The sequence below is a fragment of the Phasianus colchicus genome, chromosome 1 (genome assembly GCF_987193195.1).
Source record: "Phasianus colchicus chromosome 1, bPhaCol1.hap1.1, whole genome shotgun sequence".
Lineage (NCBI taxonomy): Eukaryota > Metazoa > Chordata > Aves > Galliformes > Phasianidae > Phasianus > Phasianus colchicus.
Window position 1 is genome coordinate 20,745,854 of NC_143436.1, and position 26,811 is coordinate 20,772,664.

General features: G+C 38.0%; 1 protein-coding gene across 4 annotated transcripts in view; it reads right to left on the reverse strand.

Annotated features, from left to right (window-relative positions):
- Positions 1 to 13,931, reverse strand: part of IL17REL (interleukin 17 receptor E like) — a 43,360-nt gene extending 29,429 nt beyond the window's left edge. For 2 of the 4 annotated variants that reach the window (XM_031614820.2, XM_031614812.2), the window contains exon 1: positions 13,760 to 13,926. In XM_031614820.2, coding sequence (XP_031470680.2) covers positions 13,760 to 13,861 — 102 coding nt within the window. In that variant the 5' untranslated portion in view covers positions 13,862 to 13,926. Of the gene's footprint in view, positions 1 to 13,759 lie in introns of all 4 variants that reach the window. The other 2 variants (XM_090136681.1, XM_031614827.2) reach the window with 2 other exon arrangements.
- Positions 13,932 to 26,811: the final 12,880 nt, after the last annotated feature.

The window sequence follows — 26,811 nt, forward strand, 5'->3', positions numbered from 1 at the left end:
TAATTTCTATTCTTTAATTGCCATAAAAAGCAAGCATGAGGCTGTATGCAGTCTTACAGAATAGGGTCTTGCAATAACTGGTGCTCAAGGTGAAAGCAAAAAGCTCATGAGGTTGATGAATCCAAACAAGTTCTTGTTGATTTCCAGTCAAGAGAGGTTGCTCTACACAAATTCATCTTATTCTATGCAGAATTCAAAGGGATATTACAGACCACTGGGTCTAGTCCCTTGATAACCACAATGCCAAGTCATCTAATCCCTTTCAAAAACATTTCAAATCAAGTTTTGGCCTGTACTGCTCCAATGCTAAGGCTTTTCCAGAAGCTCTGCTCTCTGACAGCAACCAAACTTTTATTTTCTAAAGTAAATACAATAATGGTTAGTTTGCATTGATTTCTGATTGTGTTTGTTGGCTTTTCATTTAAATAGATGCTTTCCACCCTGGTATTTACTTTCCACTTATTTGCAGACAGTAATTTAAATTTTCTCAGATTTTGTTTTGCGAGGCTATGAGAGCCAAGCTCTTTTATCCTCCTCTAATAAAATAGCTTTTCCTTCTTTTCATGTCTATGGGAACACATCTTTCCTGAGATCAAACAGTCAGACTAGATGACCTTTGAAGAATTATTCTATTCTATTCTATTCTATTCCATTCTATTCTATTCTATTCTGTTCTGTTCTGTTCTGTTCTACTTTATTCCTAATAGGGTGAGCAGAGCCATGTACGGTTCTGAAAAGAGTTTTCCACAAGGGTTTATTTGATGCCTTGTTAAGCTGTAATATTCACTGTCTCAGCCATGTTGCATAGGTGGCTATCTTGCAGTACAGAGAGGGACCTATTTACCACTTCCCATGTAAGCAATCCAACAACAGCCTTTCCTTTTTCCATCTGCTTATCCCATTCAGTTTGTGGAGGAAAGTGCCTACAGATGTTGGACTTTTAAAAGTTCTAAATGATTTGTCAAGGTCTCTAATGAAAAACCTGAAAACGCTAATGAGATTTCAGTCACTTTCATGAGGAAAAAAGGTCTTTGAGGGGTGGACAGCCCCTGGATAAAAAAAAGAGAAAATTAAGAGCTGTATCATGATCTTAGACTTTCAACGCATTACAACAATTTCTTACCAAAATGTTCATATCCAAATCATCTAGGGAAAACTTCATGGATAGAAACAACTGCATATACTGTAGCATTTCCCAGAGCTGTTTTCATACATGAAGGTGATAATAACTTTGCATTTTACATATCCTTCATGATGATGAGAACTGAAACCTCGGGGAATTTTTCTCACGCTATTTTATTTCATTTTAAGACAGGTATAAAATCATCCCTGTATTATCTTACCAAATATAGGAAACAGAATCCTTTACAGTAAGAGAAAGCATAACATAATGATTCCTGTGCCACTAAACAAAATCTTAATTACATCAAGGCCGCATACTTATGCAAAGGAGTATGTTACTTAATGAGTGAAAATGAAAAATAATTTACCTACCGAACACACTTAGCAATTTAATCAATTATAATATTTACTGAGAACTAGAGGAATTATAACAATTAATACACATAATATGAACATTTGGAACTGCTATGGATTTGGTTAGTTATACTGATGCATTGTCCCCAAGAGACCTTTTCTCTAAAGGAGCGTCTGTGCTTGTTTTGATGTCATCTGTAATTACTTTCATTGCCAAGGTAAAACTATCTTTCTGGCAAACCACAAGGTTGTTCTTCAACTTTTACTGACAGTGTGGTAATCAGATACACATGAATGGCATATAATGGGAGCAGCTATGCAATCACTGAAGAAAACAATTGGACTGATGTCCAAGCAGAAAAGAAATAGGCATTAGAACTTACAGCAAAGCAATGTTTTTGGCTACTTTGCACTACTATTTCTACAAGAGCATTTGATTGATGGATTTTATTATGGAATGCTAAAAACAAAGCATTTCTGAGTCACATGAGTATATATCATCCAGCTCTGAGCAGAAATTACTCTCTTTACATGTATTCCAAACTGAACAAGCCAATCACATTAATGTAGTGTAGAAACTGACAGGATAAGCACAGCTGAAAAGTAGGATATTAAGCTCAGGACCAGGGATAATGAGGCCACACACCTTTTGGTAAGAGTTGTCCCATGTCCAATAGCATAACTTAACTTCTTGCCTGTGTTAATGCTATGTTCACACTTCCTTGTTCATTTAGCTGACAATGAACAAACAAGAAAAAGAATATTGGGTTTAAGATTACTGGATAATTCTCAGTAAAACTTCAGTGATGCAAATGTATGGACTCCATCCTCCACAACCTGGTGTTTGTCAAAACTGAAAGTCAGTGTTTCCTTTACAGTCTAGGAGTATTTTGATAATGTAATATGACTAACACAAGTTCTTCAGGACTCTTAGATTTTTGTTTACTTGCTACTATTCAAGTACAACAGAAATTCGTGTCAAGACAGCACATGCTTCCTCAAGCATTGTACAGATACAGAGGAATCCCATTCCTATATACGCCACATGGACATGGCATGCGGCAAATAACTTCCACTGACCTTTAGCTGTCTCCCTTTTGCAGGACAGAACAAGCGGAAGAATTTAGCAGCACAGTAATTGTATCTCTGGGAACTCTTTGCAAGCCATGCTTTCATCCTATAACTGAATATCCGGTCAAAACAACCATATATTGAGGTCTCACAACTGGGAAGAATATTCCCAACTTGTGCTTTGTTTAAGTGAACTTAAGTGAAGTACATAAAAATCATCCTATGATACAAAAAGAACTTACAAAGAAAACACTTGCATTTAAAATTACTGGACCAACGGGAGTTATGACAGCCTGAAATAAAAGCTGCCTGATCTATTGTCAGCTTCAGCTCCAGGACTGGAAACGGAATTTGCTTGGAGCAACAGCATGCTCTAACTTCTTCTTTTTTTTTTAAAAAAAGAAATAAAATCCAAAAATAAATAAATACATAAAGTCAATTATTTTGATGTCATGTTTCCTAAAACATTTAAACAAGTTGTTAACAAAACAGAATTGCATACAATAGACAAAGTAAAATTACAATGCACTTCGAATGCCATACTCTCAGCTGGTGTAAATCAGCACCATCCCATACACAGAGTGTCAAAAATTTCAGACCACTCCGCTACTTGAAAGGACAACTAATCTACCAAATCAGCACTTCTAGTCTAACAATGAGACAGGGACAATCTAATACTGAATTAATGGTTATTTCAGTGAATGACTGGATTTTGCATACAGAGGATGATAAAATGGACTCAAGGAAATTTTGGGCAGAAGGAGTCTCTATAAGTCACTAGGTCCAGAATCCTGCTAGAAGCAGCAGTACTATGACCAATACCAGAACCAGTCAGACATGAATTTGACCATTTCTTCAAAAACTCAAGGATGTAGGTTCTACAACCTCTTTAGACATCCATTGGTGTCCAGTACTTACAGGTTTGGATGGCATAATGATCTCTGTAGCCCAGAGGAGGCTACAAGAAAAGTATAGAGCAGATCCCACAGCAGCACAAACAGCACTGAGAAGTTGACTGAAACCAGTGGGTAGTGAGATTGCCACAAGGAGGGAAGGAGGAAGGGAGGGAGGGAGAGAGGGAGGGAAGGGAGGGAAGGGAGGGAAGGGAGGAAGGGAGGGAGAGAGGGAGGGAGGGAGGGAGGGAGGGAGGGAGGGAGGGAGGGAAGGGAGGGAGGGAGGGAGGGAGGGAGGGAGGGAGGGAGGGAGGGAGGGAGGAAGGAAGGAAGGAAGGAAGGAAGGAAGGAAGGAAGGAAGGAAGGAAGGAAGGAAGGAAGGAAGGAAGGAAGGAAGGAAGGAAGGAAGGAAGGAAGGAAGGAAGGAAGGAAGGAAGGAAGGAAGGAAGGAAGGAAGGAAGGAAGGAAAAAAAACAACCAAGCAATAACTGAAGATTATGGAAAGAGACCCTGTGGGCTGGATTTGCTCCTCCTGCTGCTGCTGGAGGCAGTGCCTATTTCTTTTGGAAGGCCTAAGGATTTTTCCTGTTCCAGTCACTGTCTTCTCATGCATCCCAGCGCTTACAGGCCTGGTTCTCCTGTGTGCTGGTATACACAGCAAGGCTCTCGCCATTCTGCTATGGTCAGCTATTTTGCTTTTGCTTAGAGTCATTTCCAGGAGCAGAACACTGTCCTGCAGTGTACTGTGGCCTTTACAAATGATAAATGCCATCCTGCTCACATTCACAAACTGCAGAACACTATGGTTTTAACTGCAAACCTTTGAAAGTCACTGAAACTCTTTCCACACATTTTAATGAACTTTGATTCAGATTTAAATGTGGTAGAAACTATTTGTGTATACAAACTTTAATTCTACCCATGAGAAAGGTGCCACTAACACAATTTCCAAGTATGCAATTTCTCTTTATGAATTTTTCATTACTACTAGTAGGGAAACGTAGTCATTTGCAAAATGAGATTAGGTCAGTTTTGTGGCCCAAATCTAAAAGAGGATTCAGGTACCTGAAACATCACTTAAGAAAGCTGCAGTAATCACAACCAAACACCATGATCTGTAATACCTTATATTAATTATCCTGTAATTAATTGCTACCAAACCCTACAGGATCTTTCTGATCTAAAAGCTCCCTGGATGCTTAAGCCTTGGTTATGTAGTTCATTATCAGAACTGAGCTGGAATGGCATCTACCTCACATCAAAGCTCCTTGGGATAGCAGACACTCACTTATGAGACACCCATGTCCCAGTGCAGCAGGTGGCTAGAGGAGATTTAACAGAAATCAAATTAGCAAAGATCATGTGTAGCTTCTCTTCTAAAATGGAAGTGCTGGAGAAGATGATCAGAACAAGGGTATGTTCCAGCTGTTATACTGTGGGTGTTCAAATCCTGACCTCAAGAGGCAGCCAAGTTCCACACCTTCTGTAGCCTGAAGTTCTAACCTCACACAAGTTTTCTTTTTTGCAATGCTTCCCCAGTAAACAAGAGCTTCCCAGACCTCCTATCAAATCACTGATACTGTATGAAATGAAAAATTGGTGGTTTGAGAGAAAAACAGGGAAGAGAGAGGGTAAATTTTAAAACTGAGTGCTTTCAACATTCAATTGCAAGATCTGTTTCTTACTTCAAAGGCTATTTCCATTTTCACCAGGAAAACAAAACAGAAAGAAAACCTGAAACTTTGGAGGAGTGGAACTCAGAAGCTACCCTGAAGAGAGAACGCCAAACTATGGCTCCTAATTCAAGAGAGGGGGCTCCTTATCTGAGGTGTGGGCTCTAGAGAGTGGAGTTCAGATTAAGCTTGTGCTTAGCTTCTTACTTTAACTTACATGGGGCATCATGACACTGAACATTCAGGTTTCTCATATTGTCTTAGCAGATATTTAACGCTGTCTCACAATTTCCACTTGGCCTGCATTTAATCACCTAGAACTACAGAAAATGAGCTGGATTACAGAATGTGTGAAAGTTCAACAGACATTATCCTAAATTTTTGGGTGTAGAAAAGAGGGAATTCTTAAAAATGAGCTTGCTAATGCCTTTCCATTTCTGCCAGTGTGGTTCACAAAATCATATCAAAACTTAGAACAAGTAAGAAAACTTGGCAATAATTTCCTATAAAAGTTTCAAGACTTTGAAAGTCACAAATCAGGTCAGAGACACACATCAAAACCATGGTGAAAAACACAGGAACATGCTTCTGTTGGTTGCAGGTTCCACAAATACGGTGTTTCTCCCTCTTGTCCTTAGACAAAGAAAAATTTGAAACTGAAATAAACTTAGGAGTACCTCTGATTACAGTTCTTCCTGGTAAGAAAAAAATTTATTGTTGATTTTGTTTTATTCTAGCCTTAGCTTGTTATGTTGTTGTGTAAGGAGATAAGGTCATGTAAATGATCCCTCAGGCCATGCTAGAAGCAGCAGTAGATTAGTCTCAGATGGCAATCCTGAGAGGTCTGCATTCCTCCTTGGTGCCATATTATCAGCTAATGAAATGCTTCCATTATAGAGTTCATGATAAAGATATCTGACTAGCTCTAATTGTGCTTGCTTGAGTTACAGAAGCACTCTAACCATAGCAGAGAAAGGAAAGTTGTCTTAGCGTATGTAGATGAAAACCGTTTTGCTGTTGTATGCTTGAAGATTTTGGAGAGAGATGACTTATTCACTAAAGAGTAACTTATATTTTAATGGCACCTGAAAGTCTTAATCCACGTCAAAAAATTCATACCAGATTCCCTGCGTGTATTGCCAGGAGTAACAAAAGCCAAAGCAATCTTCCCCTGACAGCATTAGCTGTGCTGAAAAACTCTAAAGAAAATATCTATAATGGGCATTTCAGTTGAAAAATCTGCAATTTGAGATAATTAACAAAGGAATGAAAATGGAAATTCTAAGGAAGAATAAATCATATAAAAACTTTTTAAAATAATAATCACTTAAAAAGTCATTACCTAGTCCATTTCACTTTTATACAGTTAACTCAATTTGGGGAGAAGAGGTTTAAAAAAAAAAAGGCAACTAAGGACTAATAAGCTAGTTCAACTTTATCTGGTGAATCAGTAGTTGCTAAAGTTAGCACAGGTCCAATTAAAGGTGGCAGAGGTCCAAAAGAAACGGTTCCAAAGAGGAAGGATTCCACCAGCTTTACAACAGCAGCATTGTTTCACTTGACTCTCCTGATCATGCAGTTGTCCCTAGAGGCAGCAATGATTCCTGGGCACGGTCTGATCTTAGTGAACCCACCAGTGTTCAGTACCTTCCTATGCTTCTTCAGCCTACATCTCATTTTTAATAGCTTTTACTCACTAAAAATGACCTATACCACACATTTTCCTAAAAAGTGTATGCATTACTTTTTCTCCAAGGTGGATGAGAAAATAAGTTACAAAAGCAGACTAGATGCTAACACAGATGTAACCAAGATTTAAAACGGTATTCTGTATCCTATCCAGCCTGGTCTAGTATTAGATATGGAGGTTGGTGGCCATGCATGCAGCATGGGGGCTGGAGCTTGTTGATCCTTGAGGTCCTTTCCAACTCAAGCCATTCTATGATTCTATGATTCTGTGATATCCTATAGAAAAATAATATATGAAAATCAAGGGGACAAAATTAAAAGAGCATACACTGCTGATCAAAATTCAGTATTAAGCTAGACACTCCAGTGAGAACTGCTAAAATTAAAAAATAATAATAATTTCTAAAAAGTAGAAGAAGGAAAATCAGAAAATCATTATAAAAGATATTAATATCTTAAAAGAAATTGAGAAATCATTACCATCACAGGAGAAAGAATAGCAGATCAGGGAGATGAGGAAGTGGGGAAAAGACCAAGGAAGTTTTCATATATAAGAATGAAGAGGAAAAACAACATTAGAGACAGTTTTAATAAATTCTATTTCCTCAGTGTTTTCCAAGAAAAGACAATGAATGCACATCTAGTATTGTACAACGGTGTTTATATGATTCATACTTTCTGAAAATATGTAGGCAAGTAGAGACAACTTCAAGACAATCAGTTTTCCAGAAGGTATTGAAACTTACCACACATATTCAAAGTAATGAAACACTTTCCTGCAGGAGAAAGAGCCACTGATCATTAGCTAAGTGAAACTTAAACTTTGTTCATTTTTGCACAGACACTTCCTGAGTGAAATTGTGAGTCCCATATTTTGCATACTGAAAGGACTTCACGTACAATACAAGAAAACAGGTCTTTGGCTCTGCTGACTGTTTCAAAGCAGTAAGTTAATTATGAATTGAATATGACTGTCTTTAGATCCCCCAAAAGACAAAATTGCACATAAAGGTAGAGATACTATAGTTAGAAAAGAATTCAAGATGCCATCTGCCCAGTACTTCTGCTTTAGGAAGAATGACCTTTATCTATATCTGCCTAGCATGTGTGGAGATCTCTACAAGCTCCACAGGCAATCTATTAGAGTGCTAAGCATTATTAGCCACTGTGACTTTCCAGATCATTCACAACTTCACAAAATCCAAGCCCAGCAAAATCAGATAGCTGTGAAGGCAGAGTCAGGGATATGATGAGCCAGCTGAGCATACATGAATTTACTGGTTCTATGATCATTCCTACACAAGTAGTTCAGAGCTATTCTGGAACCTTTTCTGCCGAACACTACTGTTTAGGAAGATTTTCTGGTTTGTGTTTCATCTAAACTTTTAAGAAGACAAATAACTGTATTGTTCTTCAAAAACCATCCAATAAATATTATCAAAATTGAAGTAAAAAAGTTTTACAAATACATAAGTTTTCTTGAAAGTAGAAAAGTGCTATAAAAACATTTACAAAGATGATTAAATGACTGGAGAATTTATCCTACAAGGAAACTCTGAAGAAGTTAGTTGGAGAAAAGAAGTCTCAGGAGTGACATTTTCATAGTTTCCCAGTACTTAAAGGATGGCTACAAAGAGGACAGAGGCTCTTTCCTCACACAAAGCCACATGGAGAAGCTGAAGGAGTATAAGTTTTATGGGGAATGGTTTATCCTTTATATAAGAAGGAAATTTTTCACAGAGAGAACAACGAATCACTACAACAACCTACTCAGGAACAGGATGGAGTCCTCAGCATTGGAAGTTTTCAAGATGAAATTGGACAGGGTACTAGAATCTCATTCAGGCACCTTTGCTCAAAAAACTTGGATCTGGGCTGGGCTGTTTTATAGCTATAATTGATCTGTATAATAATATAATATCTGATGTATAAAATGAGGCATCTCTTCTGGGGATGATGGCAACATGACACATACAACTTCAAATGTGGGTTCCTGGTTTTTACAGGAATGTGGGAATTCATGGCTCCCAAAATGATTTTCAATCAGTAATAGAAAACATTTTACCTCCTTCCCTTGGTCCAAGTTACCTACCTATTTGGGAGCTCCTCAATGCTGGGGAAAACACCAAAAAGCCAGGAGACTATCAAAGACTATCTTAAGAAAGGAATTATTTAAAACTTCATAGTTCTTCTCATTTTAGATCACTCCTGATTCTCTCACAAGCACAGGCATTTTGTCAAGAGTAGTAGAACAAAACTGTATAACTCAACATGACAAAGTAATAGGTATAGTACTGCCAGCTCCAGTAAATTTACAAATTAAGCCAATTCTTGATTTCACTGCAAGAATTCCAGCTAGGTCACACCACCTTGTCTAGAACAAGTTACTACCTATTTCTGCAAAATTTGTCCTGCCTAAATTATCTGCTTCCTTGGAGATATTCAAAACTCAGACAGACACAGTCCTGGCTTTCTCCTTTCAGTGTCAGAGGGGTTGGACAAGATGACCTCTAGAAGTCCCTTCCAACTTCAACCATCCATGATTTTATGATTAGAAGTCACAATTCAGACTGAATTATAAGTAGCAGTGCCTTGTATTTGAAGTTCAGGACATCTTGTCAGGTCCTGTTTCAAAATCAACTAGTTGTGCCCCAGACTTTCATGACTGTCTGTAGTGCCTTTGCTTTTGCTACTCCAGTAGCTCATCTCCTTCAAGACCTTGTAACCTTTTCCCAGAGTTCTTGAGGAAGGAGAAGTGAGAAAGAAAAAAAATAAGAGCTACTGCTACATTTTTTTGCAAGTTTTGAACTGCAGACCTTTCTTCACCTCTCCTGAAAGAAGTGGTAATAGATCCTCTAACTGCGAGGAACATTTGAGAGTTTAAGTCCCTGTTTGTATGTGTATCTGACTCTCTTCTTTTCTAGAGGTGAGGAAATAGGGTGATAACAGGAAACAGCAAGAAACATGAAAGCCAATAGATCCCTGTCATCATATCTTTGATCCTGTAAAACACAGACCACACATCACATAAATTTGCTAAACAGCAGCTCTCCTGACTATGAGCAGAGCAGGCAAGAAAATGGGTTAATATCACTCTAATACAGTGATTTGAGAGCTGCTTAAGTATGACTAATTTGACTAATGAAAACTTAATATTTAATTATAGTATTCAAGGCAGCAAATTTAAAAAATCTAATTAAGACACATCATACAGAAAAGTCAGCACTATTTTGTACTTGTGAAAACTGTAGAGGTAAATTACTTGACTAGGCCCATGCAAGTAAGTCAATGACAGGAAGGGATGTAAAACCCAGGCTTTCTATTAACGGCGTGCTCTCATGGGTTGCACTGCACAACAGCAGATTTTAGCAGAGGATATGTTTCATATTTTTTACATGTGTCCTCCAGTCACTGGGTATACCTTCGCACACAAAAACACCTGTGGTGATTCTTCCATTCTTGTGTCTTCATGCTGATATATCTCAGTCCAAGAAAACCAGACACTAGATACTCATGTATTATGGTGAGAGTTTTAAGATTACTTTTAAAATAGAAATTGCTTACCTTGACAAAAAACAATGAATGTCAACTTATGTCAGCTGAGCTAGTAGCCTGAAAGCTGTGTTATATCATTGGTTTTGCAGTATGTAGTATTCAATCAGAACAGTCTGATCCATGATATAAATATCCAGACAAGAAACACTACATATTTTAACAATGAGTAGCATGAACGGGCAACAGCTATATCAAAAATTTATTGCCAATAACCTTTATAGTTGCAGGAAAATCCCACATTCAGTTTCTTCATTCATTTCTTCTTTATCTGTGAACTTTGGAAATGCTGCTACATTTAAAGGCAGACAATACACATACTATTTCATAGTTTTCTGGAAAGTTTTTTTTTTAAATGTAGTGCTCATGATCTTTACCAGCTGTTGAGTCAAATTTGGCATAAGCTTGTTCCTTTGTGTACAGCCTGCAAACAATGTGGATTGTAAAGCAAGTAGAGCACAAACACAGTATCAATTGCAGGCTGGGATTCCCCTGTGCTTTTATAGGGAATCCTGGTTGATAGATGTATTTGCTTTTGGGTGAGGTCTGAAGACCAAGCTCAGAGTAGTTAACTTTTGAATACCAGAATATAATGCAAGCTTTAAAGACAAGTCATTAAAATAAGGAAGAAGAAAAAAAATCACAATACATAATAAAAACTTGTATGTTCCTTTGCCATCATTCAACCACAACTGTATATTTTCATGCTTGCATAATACTTGCATAAATATGAAGTGATCTTTTGTTTTCTCTTTCCTATACTGGATAAAGTAATTTGTGCTATAGTAATAGTACCTGGATATTGTTTAAGGCAGTGCAAAAATGCCTTGCTGAATGCTCCTAGTAAGCTAAGAATGATTCATTAAGTTGCAGTAGGATTCAAAATCTAAACAGTTGAGTGTAAAGGTTCCATTAGGTAACATACCTCAAAGCAGTTAAGTTGCTATTTTCCTCCTAAGTGTAACTGATGCCTTACTTTGCTAACGAGTATCCAAGGAGGTCAAAACTGCTTATAAATACTGTCACTCTGAGACACTGTCACTCTGAAGTCTAGTCTGCTGGTCAAACTCAATGCTTTTAGCACCTGAACTTGCCCAAAACCCCTCTGACAAAACCCACAGCTTGAAAAATGCAGAAAAAAATGAAAAAGCTTTCTGTTTCCCTATTGCTTTACGAGGAACTGTACAACCACAAGGCTGACTCTGCAGAAGAGAAAATCACTATGCAGACTTATGGGAAGATTTTGTAAAGGACAAAAAAGTCTATAATAGACATTTATAAATGCAACAGAAAGCATCTTATACCTTTAAAATTACAATTTCTTATTATCTCATTAAGTAAATTGCTAGTGAAGTTAATTCAATTAACTACAATTAATTCTCTACCTTAGGACCTGTGTGCTACAGCAGAAGACAACAGGCATGTTCAGGACATCCATTGAAAGATGAACTGTAACTCCTGGCTGGTGCTATGACAAAGACCATTGAGTTGTGAATTACAGAGAAGATAAACCGCAGCTTTTTACAGTCATTCAGGTAGGAATAAGACTGAAGCCATGGAATTGTAATGGTTTATGTAGAAAAACTGATGTTAGTTTCAATGGAAGAGGGAGTTTTCTGTACCAACCCAGTCACGAGACTCTTGAGTTCAAAATGCTCAAAATGCTTTGCACTGGATGGATTGCAAATGCTAAGCTGGCAGTAATTTGTCCTGTTGAGATCATTATTGTTTCCAGTAAGAAAACATTTTTGTCTTAAAAAGTCATTAATGCATTCAAGATTCTACTGAATACAACCAGCAGAAATATAACATACAGGACATGAACTAAATTCTATCTTTTAACATCACAAATGGTGTTTATACTTGATTCTGTTACACTGGAATGTGTTTTTCTTGTAAATTGGAAAAAAAAAAAAAAAAGAAAAAAAAAAAAAGACCTTTCTCGTTTATCCAACCTTCAGCACTGGAAAAGTTGCAAGACAATAACTGGAAGGCAAAGAAAGGGATCCTTTCTTTATGTCAGCATCTTAGGCAGCTAGTGAATCAGCCCTCCTAAAATAGATACCTAAGATACAACAGAGAAGGAAGTCTTCCAAGGGCCCCGGAGTAAAAGTTATTATTTCTCACATTCTGAGACTTAGAGCAAACCACTCTCTGGAGAAATAAATTAGAAAGTTAGATGGGATCTCTTTAAAATAATCATTGTTGCAGACCACAGAAAATAAATTTTTTTAAATGCATGCACTTTTACATTCAAAAGTACATAACTTGCTGGAAATTATAGTTTGCTGGAAAGTGCTCAGGTACATCCAGAAATGAATCTCTACATCTAAATGAATCTCTACATTTTATTTAAAAAACAATATCTAAGTGTGGTGAGACTGCACAAAATTTAAATTCAGGAATATAAAGCAATATTTGAAATAGATAGTTTATTTCCTGTTGACTCCAGTGTTTTATAAGCATCTTCACTCATCCTAGCACCTTCATACACATCCTAGCATACACATATAAAATACAGAGTTAGTTGCTGTAACATACTGGCAATATCTAGCTAGTACTATCACGTTTAGACAATGCTTAGTATGTCCCAAGGACTGCAGAGTACTGTGATATTTTCAAGCAGAAGTCCACGTTCAGTCAAATTCTTTTATGCTATTAATTCTGCTTCTCTGTAGCAACTTCGTAGTTATCCTGGCCTATTTAGACTGAAAATATCAGATAGCCTGTTATTTATACCCTATTATTTTATTTTCTAGAATGTCTTTCCATATACTGTAATCTTGAACTTTCAGACAGCCAACTGAAGCAGAATGTCCCTATACTGCCCCTTTGTGGAGATATTTGGAAGCATTCAGAATTCAAAGCTTTTGAAGTGATGGTATAATCCACACTCCAATTTTGCACACATACACAATTCATTAAATGCAATAGTCCAGTCATATTCATTCCACAAAATGAAAAACAGGTTTTTACTGTTTCTTAAGTTTAATCCATTTATTCACGGGAAAATCCGTGTTTCCTATATTCCTAACATAATTAGCAATTTCTGCAACTTCCCATTCCTCCTCCTGTCACCTCTTTGACACCACTGCTGTTGTAAAAATCGAATTTCCAAAGTAATTAATATAAATCAAATCTGTTTTATTAATGCCTTCCAAACACAAAAGTCAATTTTTTAAAGGTAATAACAACAACAAGAGCTGGAAAGAGAGCAATTTCTTACTTTCTCATAACAGTCATCAATGCCACTTCAGATACTTAATGCAGAATGACAGGAATATAAAGTGAATGGTCAGGACAGTTGAAATATTTTTTTTATTTTTCCTTTATTGCTTTGTTTACAATTATTATATCAGCATGCAACAATTATATTAAGAGAGCAAAGAACAAGTAAGAGGTTACCTGAGAACATGAAAGTCCACATTCTTCAATCCTGGGAATAATATGACAATCATAATTCCAAAATAGAATTATAAGAAGAATCAGAATATGAATACTTATCATCCTAAACTGAAAACAAAACAAAACAATACAAAAAAAAAAAAAAAAAAAAAGAAGAAGGGAAAAAGAAAAACCTCAGAAGAAATCTTCTACTCTGACAATTCTCTCTCTCAAGCCAAAACTTCAGCATGAATTTTAGTCCCTCCCACAGCACCTTTCAACTCCTCCCACTAAAAGTTTCCAAAGACAGAAAATTGCTAGTTGTGGGAAATATAAAGCATGCTCAGTTCATTTATTGTGTGCCTTAGTGAAAAATGAGAAACTTGAATTTCTGACAGTTGCAGTAAAAGCCTTTTTCTTCTGGATTTCACCATGTTTGATTTGAATGAGGTTTAGTGCATTTCTTTTCTGTAATTCTGTATATTTATTGGAATTTTCTTTCTAGCAGGCAGCTTCACTGAAATCAAAATGCATTATTTTGTCTACTTCTTCTCTTAGTCGTCTAATGCACCAAAATAAAGATGTATCTTTAAAGAAAAAGAACAGTTGTGTTGGGATAAGTAGTCTTGGAAGACTGATTTCGTGCTTCTCATCAGGAAGAAAATCAGCTTCTTTTATCCTAGGAATCTGCATCTTGGATTTATTTTGCATATTATATAATTGCATCAACAGGAGCCTCTTGTCCTGTAGCCTACCTTCAGTTCTTGAATTTTCATCACATTTGGGGAATAGGCTTTGCTGAAGAAGCTGAACATCACAGCTCTGAAAGCTGTGTATGAGAGAGCTACACCTCAATAATGCATGGCTTAGGAATGCATTTCATGGTGCTATCCTACAAAGTATCAACCACAGGGAATGTGTGTTCCATAAAACACACGTTCTGGTTCATACGGAGGATACGTGGTCTGTTATGCCTGTAGGTGGAATAGAGAAGTATTACTTCACAGAGGGTTTGCTAACAACTTAGAGATTTCTTCCAGCAGGACAGTGCTAGAACCCACACCTTCGACACTTTAATTAAAACTTTTACATTAATTATTATTTTATTATTGTTATTTTTGTTATGTAGGAGATGCACAATTAACTCCATCTGATAGGATGAAGCTTTACCAATAATTCTTTTGGTTAGAGATTACGTCTACTCTGCCAATGTATCTACTGTGTTTATATTTCAGTACTTTACATACTGTCTCAAGAGTCCAGTTTGTCAATTTTCCATTTATTTTATTTATTATTTTTTTAAGAGGAAAAGTGGTAACAGTCACATTACTGCACAAATTGTCATTAAATTATTTTGGCTAAAAAATAACAAGTAAATGTCATCACTTGTAAATGTAAAAATGCACTTCGTCAAAGATCCAGCCAGTCTACTCTCCCATGACAAGCAAGTCATACTTGGACAAAATAAGAAAGTAATTAAATATAATATGCTACTTTTGTGAATTTTTTTAGCATAAATATTTCCAAGTTCCAGTGATCCATAGCTTATGAATTTCCTGAACTGAAAGCCATGTCTATGTCACTATTTTTAATAGCTATTTCTGGACCTTTCTTACATGAATTTGTACAATAACATCTGTAATAACATTTGTACAAATGGCATCTATTTATCCTTCTAGTTTTCAAAACATCCTGTGGCAATGAGTTACACTATTAAACTATGTTTACTTGCTTTGTTTTGAGTTAAAACTGTTTCTAAATAGGTCAGTAGGGTTCCTTTATTGTTCTTGCATTGAGAATTGCCTTACTATTAATATTAATTTTAAGGTTAAGAATATACCTCTTTATTTTCACTATAACCTTTTGTAAGCTGGAGGTCCTGCTCAGGACTGGTCAGGAGTGATCAGCCCAAAGACCATTAATACAATAGCACAGTGATGCTGGCTGAATCATTAGTGGTATGATTTGCCTCCAACAAAAAGGCATTGTGCCTCTCCCTTGGTGTATCACATTTACCAGTATATTTACTGCAGAAAAGCCAGTTCAGCATACACCACTGTTAGTCGTTTTGCAACTTCAGCTTCAATTGCAATTTATGGGACCCCGTAGGACACTGATTCTGGGACATTTCCACCAGCTTACTCTTTAGTATGTTTCCTTGTAATGAGCTCTACTGCAAGCAAGTACTTCATGTTTTATTGTGCCATTAGATGCCTTAAGCATAAGGTGTCCTTTCTCATCTCCATTTCTCGTCAGCTCTGTAGACTCCTTATGGGTCTCCCTTCTCATCTTTGATTAAAAAAGGATGGCATTTTACCTTTCTTAAAACTACTCATTCATTAAAATCTGCTAAATGACGTCTCACTGGAGGAGTTTTGGGAGGTATTTTAAATATGTTATCTTCTGAGCTTTCACTATATTACTTTAAAACAAGATCTATCAGCCTGGAAAGCTTCTACCCTTAAAGTTGCTCCTTTTAATTTCCTTTTGGATACTTGTTCATTTTAGATAGTTCCACCCTTTCAGCTGCTCCTTTTAAGTTCCTTTTGAATGCTTGTTCATTTTATATAGTTACCTTTTATTCATACTTTAGCATTGCAAATTTTTTGGATATTGAACTTGTGCCACTATTGAAGAGCAGCTTTTTAAGTGGCTGCTTGGAAATGCACCAAGAGTTCTTTTCTTCCTATGGGGTCTATGATTACTTGCTCTAATCAACAGTCATTTAAAGTGATTAAGTCATTTATGGTGTTTATACTGATTAAGTTTCTGGATCAAGCCCTGGAGGGTAATACTCCTCCATTTCCATAGAAGTACTGGTGTTGTTCACTATTGTTACATTTTCTCCTCTCTCACTCTTCTCTGATGTTTCTTAGCACATTTCTGTCAGTAGACGAACACACTGGTCAGTAGCACTGCTCTAACAGCATGCTCTTTCAGTCCTGAAAGTGTCCATAACAGCTGCTACTAGGTTCAGTGAGTTGTTAATAACATTGTTGTTTTATACTTTATTTGACAGTAAACTCTTTTAAAATTGTGTCTCATCCAGCGCAGTTTATATTTCCATTCTCATATAATTCGTATCCTGGTATCTCAAGAGATACCACCATTGCTCAAGTATGTACAAGGAGTATTATCTGGAAACAAAAGTTAGGATAGGCATATCACTAGATATACCCAAGTGGTCAGATATTGTGCCTTCTTTGTGGAAGTTTAAGTGCAGAAATCTACATAAGTTTCAACCTGGCTACACACGTACAGACTTTGTTGAGATGAACGTGTCAGTGCCTAGGCTGGTAGGCCCCTGTCACATCCAGACTGGAGAAGTCCCAGCCTTCTTTGGTCCACAGTAGCCACATTCAGACTACATTTTGCAAGACTATCCTGTGGTACAGCTCTACATACTTTCATGTCTCACCAACATAGGCACATATATTATTATTACAGCTGTCTTGAGATGAAGGCCATAGCCAGCACAGCTCCATGCCTTCTCTTTGAACTCAGTGTGCAGTCACACTGCCTGCACCACAGAGCAGACATCTTGCCTCAGGGCTGCTCACATCAACCAAAAGACAGCTGAGTGTTTATAACTCAGCAGCTTCTTGTCATGCTAGACAAGTTTTGGAGTAGAGCCATGTGGGGTACTACATTCATCAGAACAAAATATTCAGAATGATTCAGAAGGAGCTTCAGTTTTATAGAAGTTTGCCTGTATCTCCTGTGCTAAGTGAGCCCACAAACCCGGGGCATGTATTAATTCAGCCACCTGTGGCCCGGCCAGCCGGCCCTGCAGCCACCCTCTGCCCCACACCATCACGGCAGCAGCAGTGCCCTGCCGAGCAGCCCGGCCCAACCCTGCAACCAATGTGTGCAACCAATGCCAGCACCAACCGAACATCAGTGTGCGATTGGCACTGTGTGCGCTGAGACCAGGGCACTGGGAGGGCAAGATGCAGTGCTGACTCAAGTGATGGCAAATAATTGTATGCATTCTGATACACTGTCTGAATACAGCCATGTTTCTGTTTTGATAAAGGAATTTAAGAAGAGGTTTTTGCCGTGTGATGGATGGCAGCAGAGGGGCTGTCTGACAGAATGGTGTCTGACATGGAAGTGCATATGAAGCAAAGGTGTGTCATGTGGAAAAAAATGTGTCTTCCATATAGAAAAAAAAAAAAATTACACCTATTGATATTCATCAATGCTTGCTGAATGTTGATAGAGACCAAGCAGTGGCTGTGAGCACAGTGATGCTGTGTATGGTGTGGTTCAGCAGTGGCAACAGTGACAGTGGGTCACCTTCACTGCTGCAGATTTTTACGAGTGCAGCATGCAGGATCTTGTTCATTGCTGGCAAAAATGCATGGTGGTGACTAATAAGTGCGTTTTGTAACTGAGAATTTGCTCCATCAAATAGTGTTATTCTGCCCTTTGTATCTGTTGCAGTTTCCATGAGAATAAATAGGAGGCATTACTTCTGGATTCATCTATGTATATGGGGCCAGGAGAATTTCTCTTCATTCATTATGGACCAGAAAAGCTACTAAGCAGGTACTAAGCAGGTACTAAGCAGGGGCACTGAAGTGCTGCAGGATAGTTGGTGACACAGGTGTTGCCTAGTGCTCCTGTATTCAACATGATATTGTTTCACTGTTGAAAACCAATCGCCTCTTGCTTTGTCTACATGATCCAAAGGACCCCACAGTCATTCTCCATCCTGTTTCACACAAAAGTGCTAATTAGTATTCATCAATAATGGCCAATGATAAAGCAGGCAGCACCTTAAGAGTATTGCCTACAACCTATAGCCAAAACACATCCAGAACTGCAAGTAGAGGTTGGAAATGTCATACTGAGCATGTCTGCAGTATGAGGAGGAGAATTAAGTGCTCAGTGGGGTGGAAAAAGAGAAGGCTGCTATTTCATCTGTCACAAGGTTCACTACAAGCAGGCACTTATACCCAGGTCCATTGTAGATGAAATTGCACAGTTTTACCATTTGTCTTTCATTTGGTCCCCTTTGGAAAATGCAACTTTCAAAACACAGTCTTGAAGCAGAGCAAGGTCTGGTACAACAGACACCTACAGATTCATTCCTATGTTTGCACCTGCTATTAAAATCATGTATGCTGTGTCAGGGCAATAATCTTTAAGTAAGAAATGATTTACTTCTAGGTAGAAAAACTAGCCAGGGTATTGTGTCTGGTGATGTTGCTTCCCTGTCAAAGCAAAAAAGTCTCTCCTATGAATGAGTGCCTCTTTATTTTCAATTCTCAGTCCATCCCCCTCCTTTGTATCAGGAAAAGGGCAAAAAAGGATGAGTCACTGCTGGAAGAAATCCCTGCCCTCACCCTTCTGGCTCGGATACAAATACCACATTAACACACTTCTCTACTGAGCACTTTTAGTGGTATGCACTGAACAGACCTGAACAGACTCATGCTTGACCAACTTGACAAGTTCCAACGATGAGATGCCCAGCCTGATGCATGAGGGGAGAAAGGCCTTTCACACTGGCCCCTTTGCCTGTGGTACCAACTGGTAAGCAATACCTTGATATCAATCCAAAAGCTTTCTCATCAGGGAGTGAGTGAACAACTGGGTGGGAGTTTGGCCCTTAGCCAAGGTTACCTCACCACAGGTACCAGACAAGCACCATCTGAATTGGTGTATCGACACTAACACTTGTCTACATAACTAAGCTTTTGATTTATCAATGTATCACCAGTTGGTTTGGATTTTTTTCCCTCTCCAAGGAAATCTGTGCACTGTATCCATTCTTTTCCACTCTGATGTGCTTACGGAGACTGCCTCTGGTATAAGCTACGTAAGATGAGCTGAGCAGCGCTTGCAGCTGAAGGGGCAGCACTGTTCTTCCTGAGCACAAACCCAGCAGTGCCCATCTGGCACCAGCACAATCACTGCAACTAACCCTGCAAAATAGTGCAAAAATGCATACAAACATGCATTAGCTACAAATTACAGACTGCTGATCAGCTTCTGTGCTAGTCAACAGTGCCTCATTTTTGCAGTAATAATGCTGCTAAACACGTAAGGGTTTTGTTTATAACACTGCAATTTAGTTGCTGATAACAAATCATCTTCAACATCAGTTTGTTTAAGTCTTCATCACCCCATTTATCTTAAAAAAAAAAAGAGAGAGAAAACTAAATGTAAACCCCACATTTTTTCAAAGACCAAAGTGCTCTGAATGACTTCAGACATATGGACAGAAGACACTGTTATCAGTTATCACTTTGTCCAATTTCCAGAATAGGAGCAGGCATTCAGAAATAGATATGAATGTCTTTGCAGTAGAGCTGTGCAAAAGGAACTGCAGCATTTGCATGTTTTCTCCCACTTGAAAGTATTTCCAGAGACAAAGCATGCTATCTTCTGCTTATTATTCTGTGTGCTTTCTAAGAGGAAAAACACCATGAAACCTAATTTCATTTGAATCCTACAGCTTGAAAACACTTGTTAGAGAGATGTATAGTATACTTCAATAACAGCAGCCTACATGTAGCAAGCACTTTTAGACTTTCACTGACTGTAGTCTTTTAAGCTGCAATTTAGGCACTTCTTCCTTAGAAAGGAATCTGAAGCTGAGTTAGATACCAGACTCTCTTTGTACATGAGGAGTGTGTAGAGGTTGAGAAGCATGCCCATAACTGCAAGCATCTTGGCCAGCCATTGGCAAATGCTAAGAGAGTATACTTTAAACTGTGTGCCTCTTTAAGAGCTGATTGATAACTGCAAAGATACACTTCATTCCCACGGCTCTTCTCTTGAAAGGCAATGATATCTCCTCTTCACACACTTAAATATCAAAAAGAAAAACAGAGCCAAGCATTTTGCATTAATAGTGGCTGGATTAATGCAAAATCACACACAAATAATAACAAAGTAAAGACTAGAAATATGCACAGTCCGTCGTGGTTTCCACTTGAAAATGACTCAGCCATTCACCTATGAACTGACAGTTCAGGGACTACAGACAAAGTTTGAAAACCCCTCCAAGCTGAGAATCACTCTGGCCCCAAGGGTTCATCCTCTCAGATGTGTGTTCTCATCCCCAGACTTATACATAAATCATGGACATCAGCCCTTCCTCTAAAACAGCCACAGATGCTTTTTAAACAGAACCTGACAAAAACAACACATTAAACAAGTTCCTGAAACAAGGCTTTTTGTCAGAACACCACCTAGTTCTTCCTAGACTCTTGAGGAACACTGACTTTAATTTGAATCAATCTAAACCTTTGCAACACAGGCTGAATTACAGATGCTAAAATTATTTTTTATCTGGAGCAGCACAATATCCCAATAGGGATATTTCCAGCAGGGGCATAAGCCTCTTTTTTTAATCTAGCCCTGGTGAACAGGTACTTTCCTCATTTAACTGCTTTCTCTGCGTGTCTCAGCTAACACTGAAATAATATGTTTGTTGTGCAAATACTGCACATCTTGCATATCATTCTGAAAGCCTCAAGAAGCACATGAATCTACTATAAGATTTTAGGTAGTAACAGAATGTCTCATTTCTTCCTGGAAAACTACCTGAAAAAGACACATTTTTATGTAATACTTGACATTATACTTTGAAAGAACATCTTGCCTATAAATCCAAAGGGAACAATGGCAGCAACGCAAATTTACTATATTTGTATTCCAACAATTTCAACATGCTTTAAAAACAATCAGAATCTCTTTCTATCTTTTTTTTCTTTTAAAATTTTGCAATGTAAAGACCTATTCATTGTTGTAATCTAATTTTTAGCCATGGCTGGGATTTAAAGCAGTTAATTGCAGTAGCAGAAATGTACTGAACATTAGAATAGTAATGATAAAGTAATTCATTTCTTTTCACTGAGTATGGCAGGACAGTCAGCTACTCTGCAAATGTCTTCAATACAGAATGAAAAGGAAACATTTTGCCATAGGGCCTCTTTGTGCATTTCTGTGCAACTCATGCACACAGAACAGTGGTAAATGCTGCACAGAAATGTTGACACCATCAGTTCAAGGTAGGTGTCACTCTTGAGGCAAGCAATGTCTATTAGTATTTCAAGAATCTGTTTGACTTTCATCTCACAACAACATTCAGAACCTTAAAAAAAAGAAAAAGTGGTATTCATGGCATCTCTCAACACTTCGTCTAAGCACAGATATAATTACAAAAGAAAACATTCCACAGCTTAAGGACTTTGTAACTGTAAAATATATCTGACAGCTGTATTGACATGGAAGAGGGAAATGGATTTTGGCTGGAGAATAGCTCCTTTGCTTAGATCGGGATGCTTTCTTTTGTAGAAAAGAAATTGAGTTGTTTTGGTGTTTTTTTGTTGTTTTTCTTTTTTTAAAGACATCCAGTGGTGTTCATAATATCCACAAAGAGAAATTCATGTGGAGACTTGCTTATACAAAGCTTAATCAACATCAAATTTGAGAGAAAAATCACATCCTTAGAATACACTCATAGTTCCATCCTTCACCCTGGACAATGATGCCAGCATAAGACTAAAGTTTACCGTTCCTCACACACAGGATATCTTGAAGTTTCAACTAGGCTCTGTCAAGAGAACATAAAGAGATTTTGAGAATAGTGAGAAATCCATTCTACTCTTCATGAACCAGTGAAGTATGTTTAGATGAACAATTCTCTGCGCACATTCCTAAGTCTGCAGGTGTAAGACAGTATCCACAGTTGCTAAGCCTTCCCTGACCACTCACTGAAAGACAGGATTGCCTAGCGCTAGGAAAGTACTCACACAGATTTGCCCGTTGCCCTGGCAAACCTGTAGAGAAGAGCTCAATATCAGAGTCATAGAATATCCTGATCATTGCTTCCAATTCCTGACTCCATGCAGGATCAATCAAAAATCAGACCGTATGTCTGACAGTGTTGTCCAAGCGCTCCTTGAACTCAAGCAGCTTGGTACCGTGACCACTGCCCTGGGCAGCCTGTTCCAGAGTCCAACCACCCTGGTGAAGTATTTTCTTCTGATATTCAACCAGGCCCTCCCCTGACTGTGTGAAGATGTGACTGATTATGGCAGGACTCGGGTTCAAATTCTCCTTTTCATACTTCTATCCTGATAAATACCTCCTTAGATATACATGCCTTGTTCTGCCCTTCACTGGATCAATATTTCTCTCTCCTGAATTTTTTATTTATTTCTGCAGTTCCCCAGATACTCCCTCTCTCAGCTACCTACCACAATCCCTGTTTCCCAGCAGATTTGAAAAAATCCTTGAATGGCACAGTTATATCCTGATTATGTCCAAAGTATATTTGGTACCCAAGCATATGTAATGTGGGTCATAAACCAATTCAGTGTACCAGTATGGTACACAGTTTCTATACTTATCCAGTTCTGAAATATCCAGCCATCATCCCTGATCTAACTGAAATGGAGCTCATGTTAATGATTTGTGCCAATGTGTCAATGGAAGCAAGCTTCATTCCTTATTTTTTTTCTAAATAATTCTTTGCTTAAATAAAAGCCATTTTTTGTATAAGCTTTTAAGAAAATATAAGCCACACAAAAGGAAAGAGCAGAATTGGGCCAAGGGCAACTTCTGCAACTAGATCATATGATAAAGCAATATGTATTACACCAGCACATGCCAGCAGTAGGTAAGAGGGATATTGTTTCCTTAACACTTGTCTTTATTCCTCAGGAAGACCACCCAATGATTGCAAAAGAATGGACTAGATGCTCTAGACAATTAAACTCAGTCAACCTTTTTGATTCAGAAGATATTTGAATTACCGCAGGAGTTTGGGATGCTTACTACAGTTTCCAGATAGATCTCCACCCACCTTTACAATTCTCTGTACACCACTGAAAATATAATGTAATTGTTATACATGTCTAGAACTGTATAAGCAGCTGTGATGATAATAAATTTGAATTGCAATCATTTTATAGAATCACAGAATCATAAATGTTGGAAAAGATTTCTACAAACATCAAGTCCAGCCATCAACCCATCCTCACCATGTCGACTAACCATGGCCCTCAGTGCCACATCTAAACGTTTCTTGAACATACCCGGGGACAGGGTCTCCACCGTCTTCCTGGGCAGCCCATTTCAGTGCCTGACCACTCTTTTGGAGAAAAAGTTTTTCTTAATAACCACCCTAAACCTCCCCAGCACAACTTATGACCATTCCCTCTTGTCATATCACTAGTTAGCCAACACAAGAGGCTGACCCCCACCTCGCCACAACCTCCTTTCAAGTAGCTGTAGAAAGCAGTAAGGTTGCCCAGAGCCTCCTCTTCTCCAGACTAAACAATCCCAGTTCCCTCAGCTACTCCTCATAAAACTTGTGCTTCAGACTCCTCGCCAGCTTTATTGCCCTTCTCTGAACACACTCCCAGGGCATCAATGTCTTTCTTGTACTGATGGGCCCAAAACTGAACACTTAGTTGCCACCTCAACAGATTACAGAGGCACTATCATCTCCCTAGCCTGCTGGCAACGACTACACTATTTCTGATACAAGCCAGGATGCCGTTGACTTCTTTGCCACCTGGGCACATTGGTGGCTGATGTTTAGATGGCTGTCAGCTAATACTCTCAGAACCTTTTCCTCCACACAGCTTTCTAGTCACTCTGCCTTAGGCAGACTACTTTTAAAAACAAATTTTTTAAAAAAGAAATTTTTTAACTATCTGTATATACATCACTCTTTTTGCTTTTTTTCTTCATCCTGTGGTATTCCTCTGTTGGCATTTTAACAGTGTGCTTGGAGAGGAATACAGAAGCAGCTGTATTCCATAAGTCTTCTAAAATAAATCACATTATTGTAAGCTGTGTTTCACTAAATCTAATCAATACCTCAATAACTCTAAAGGCATTCCACTGCCTATTTGCCCTCTGGAAATGAAACACTGGCAAATTGATCCTTTGACTAACCTTCAGCCTAGCATGGAAAAAAACACTTTGTTCAGGCAGTGGGTTGGCACTGGCCTCCTTACTCTGAGGGCAGATCTGAAATTAAAACCCTGCCAAGTTCCTCTTGCTCATATCATCAAACATTCAGTCATATGAAACAAATTTTAAGTGAGCGAATGATATTCACATGCCACTTAAAAATACTTTAACATCCACTTAAAAACTTCTGTATGTGTGGGCTTGCATGATTGGTAGTAAATCTGTCCGTACTTTCTGAACTGTTGCATAATTTTTGTTTTTGTATTTAACAACAATCCTCCTACTGAAAAGGAAGAAATCAGACTCTGGGGAAGTCCAGAGAAACAACCTATTATTCTGATTAGAAGTGTGTTTTGTTTTTGTGTTTTGTTTTTTTTTAAGAGGCCATATTTAACTCCTAAGATGATTGTCCAGGCTGTGGACATCCAGTCAGCTGACTGATGGAGTATGGAACTTTGGAGAGTCTCAGGGCAGAAGTACGCACTCTATAAATGACAGCTTCACAACCATGCATCCTCCTTCAAATACTTTGATCTTTTAATTGCTCTATGTATTTGTTATTCACAGTGAAGTATCTGATGTTCCTTTGAATGTGGTATCAGTAAGATAAGACTACTTTAAAATAGTTCTTCAATTACCAAACTAAAATGCATATTTTTCTTGCAACAGTAGTTATTTGCTGTGCTTGAAATATGTGCCATGCAACAAATATCCTCCAGTGGTAGGGAACCTCGTATTCTAAGCATGTAAAAAGGAAGGCCTTGCCTTCAGAGGATGCCATTATTTCCAGCTTTAGTACATGCTAGAAGCATAGCTTTCCAAAAGGTAAGAACAAAAGTATGTAAGCACTTTTCAAATACAACATAACTTATAATTATGACCCATTTGCCAATCCATCTCACAGGCATTACAAATGTTACAACAGCCATGGAAGTCTGCAAGTTTCTAAAGGAAGCTTTTAAAAGCTATAAAATTTCATTCTCTTCTCATGTAATAGAAAGGAATGCATCTTTAAGGCCAAACTTTATAGTTATGCAAACTATACTCAAATGTTAGAGTTCCTTAAGTAGCTGAATGACTAATGAATCTACTTCATCTTCCTGAAGAACCCTGGGGGTAAATGAGGTATCTTGAAGGTTAACATTTTTTGCATTCTCAGTTACCACTGTAAGATGTGCATTACCAGGACATCCTAAATATTAGATTTTACTTATGCATGTTCTCTTGCAGGAGAAAAGACAGTGAAACAACAGAATGTTTCTAACTGTATTTGATGTCGTAATGTGCTCAGTTTTCTAGACCCAACTCAGATCTGGTTTGTCTTTCTAAGTGTTCACCTATATGTGAGTAACCTGTGAATATCCTGCATCTGGCAAGGTGAACGTCTGCTGTCATTGACTGTTCTGTTCTCTGGAGTGAGATTCCAGAGCTCCTGCAGTGTGTTGTAAAGACAGCTAAATATTCTATGGGAAAAAAAAACATTCTGACTAAGTGACTGCTTAGGTCATACATTCTGTGGATTTGTGCAGAAATAGTCTAATATGAATAGAGTTATTAATTTCCAGGGGTTTCCATCTGTGTAATGATGATACAAATTCTCTTTTTGGATGGTAAGAAAGGAAAACGTCTCTTTGCTCTTGATCGTAAGAGAGGACACCATATCTTGCATTTATGAACAGATGTTTCATCACTGGGCAAACACTGCCTCATTCACAGTTAGAATAAGAAGATTGCTGAAATCACATGGTCTCCAAGTTGCAGACAGCAATTACCAGTACTGCTAGGTTTCATAGAAAAGGGTTCCATTTTTTTGTTTGTTTGTTTTTGTAAATTTGATTACCAGTCACCTAAGAAGTCAAAGTCCTAAAAATCCTAAAAGAAATGACATATTTAGCCTTACTTGCAGGGCTCTAGTAAGCAATCAGATACTTACATCAGCACGGAGCCTGTGCAGATCAAGTTTAAGTGGTTTAGAAGTAATTTGCAATGTTGTATAAATAACTATTTATGTAAGAACAGCCGAGGAATAAGGATGAGAAGAAGAGAGCAGTTTGAGAAAGTGGAACACCAGGGTTTAGTTTGTGTCTTACTTTAATTAAATCCTTTCTTGGCTTAGGACATATGTTTTT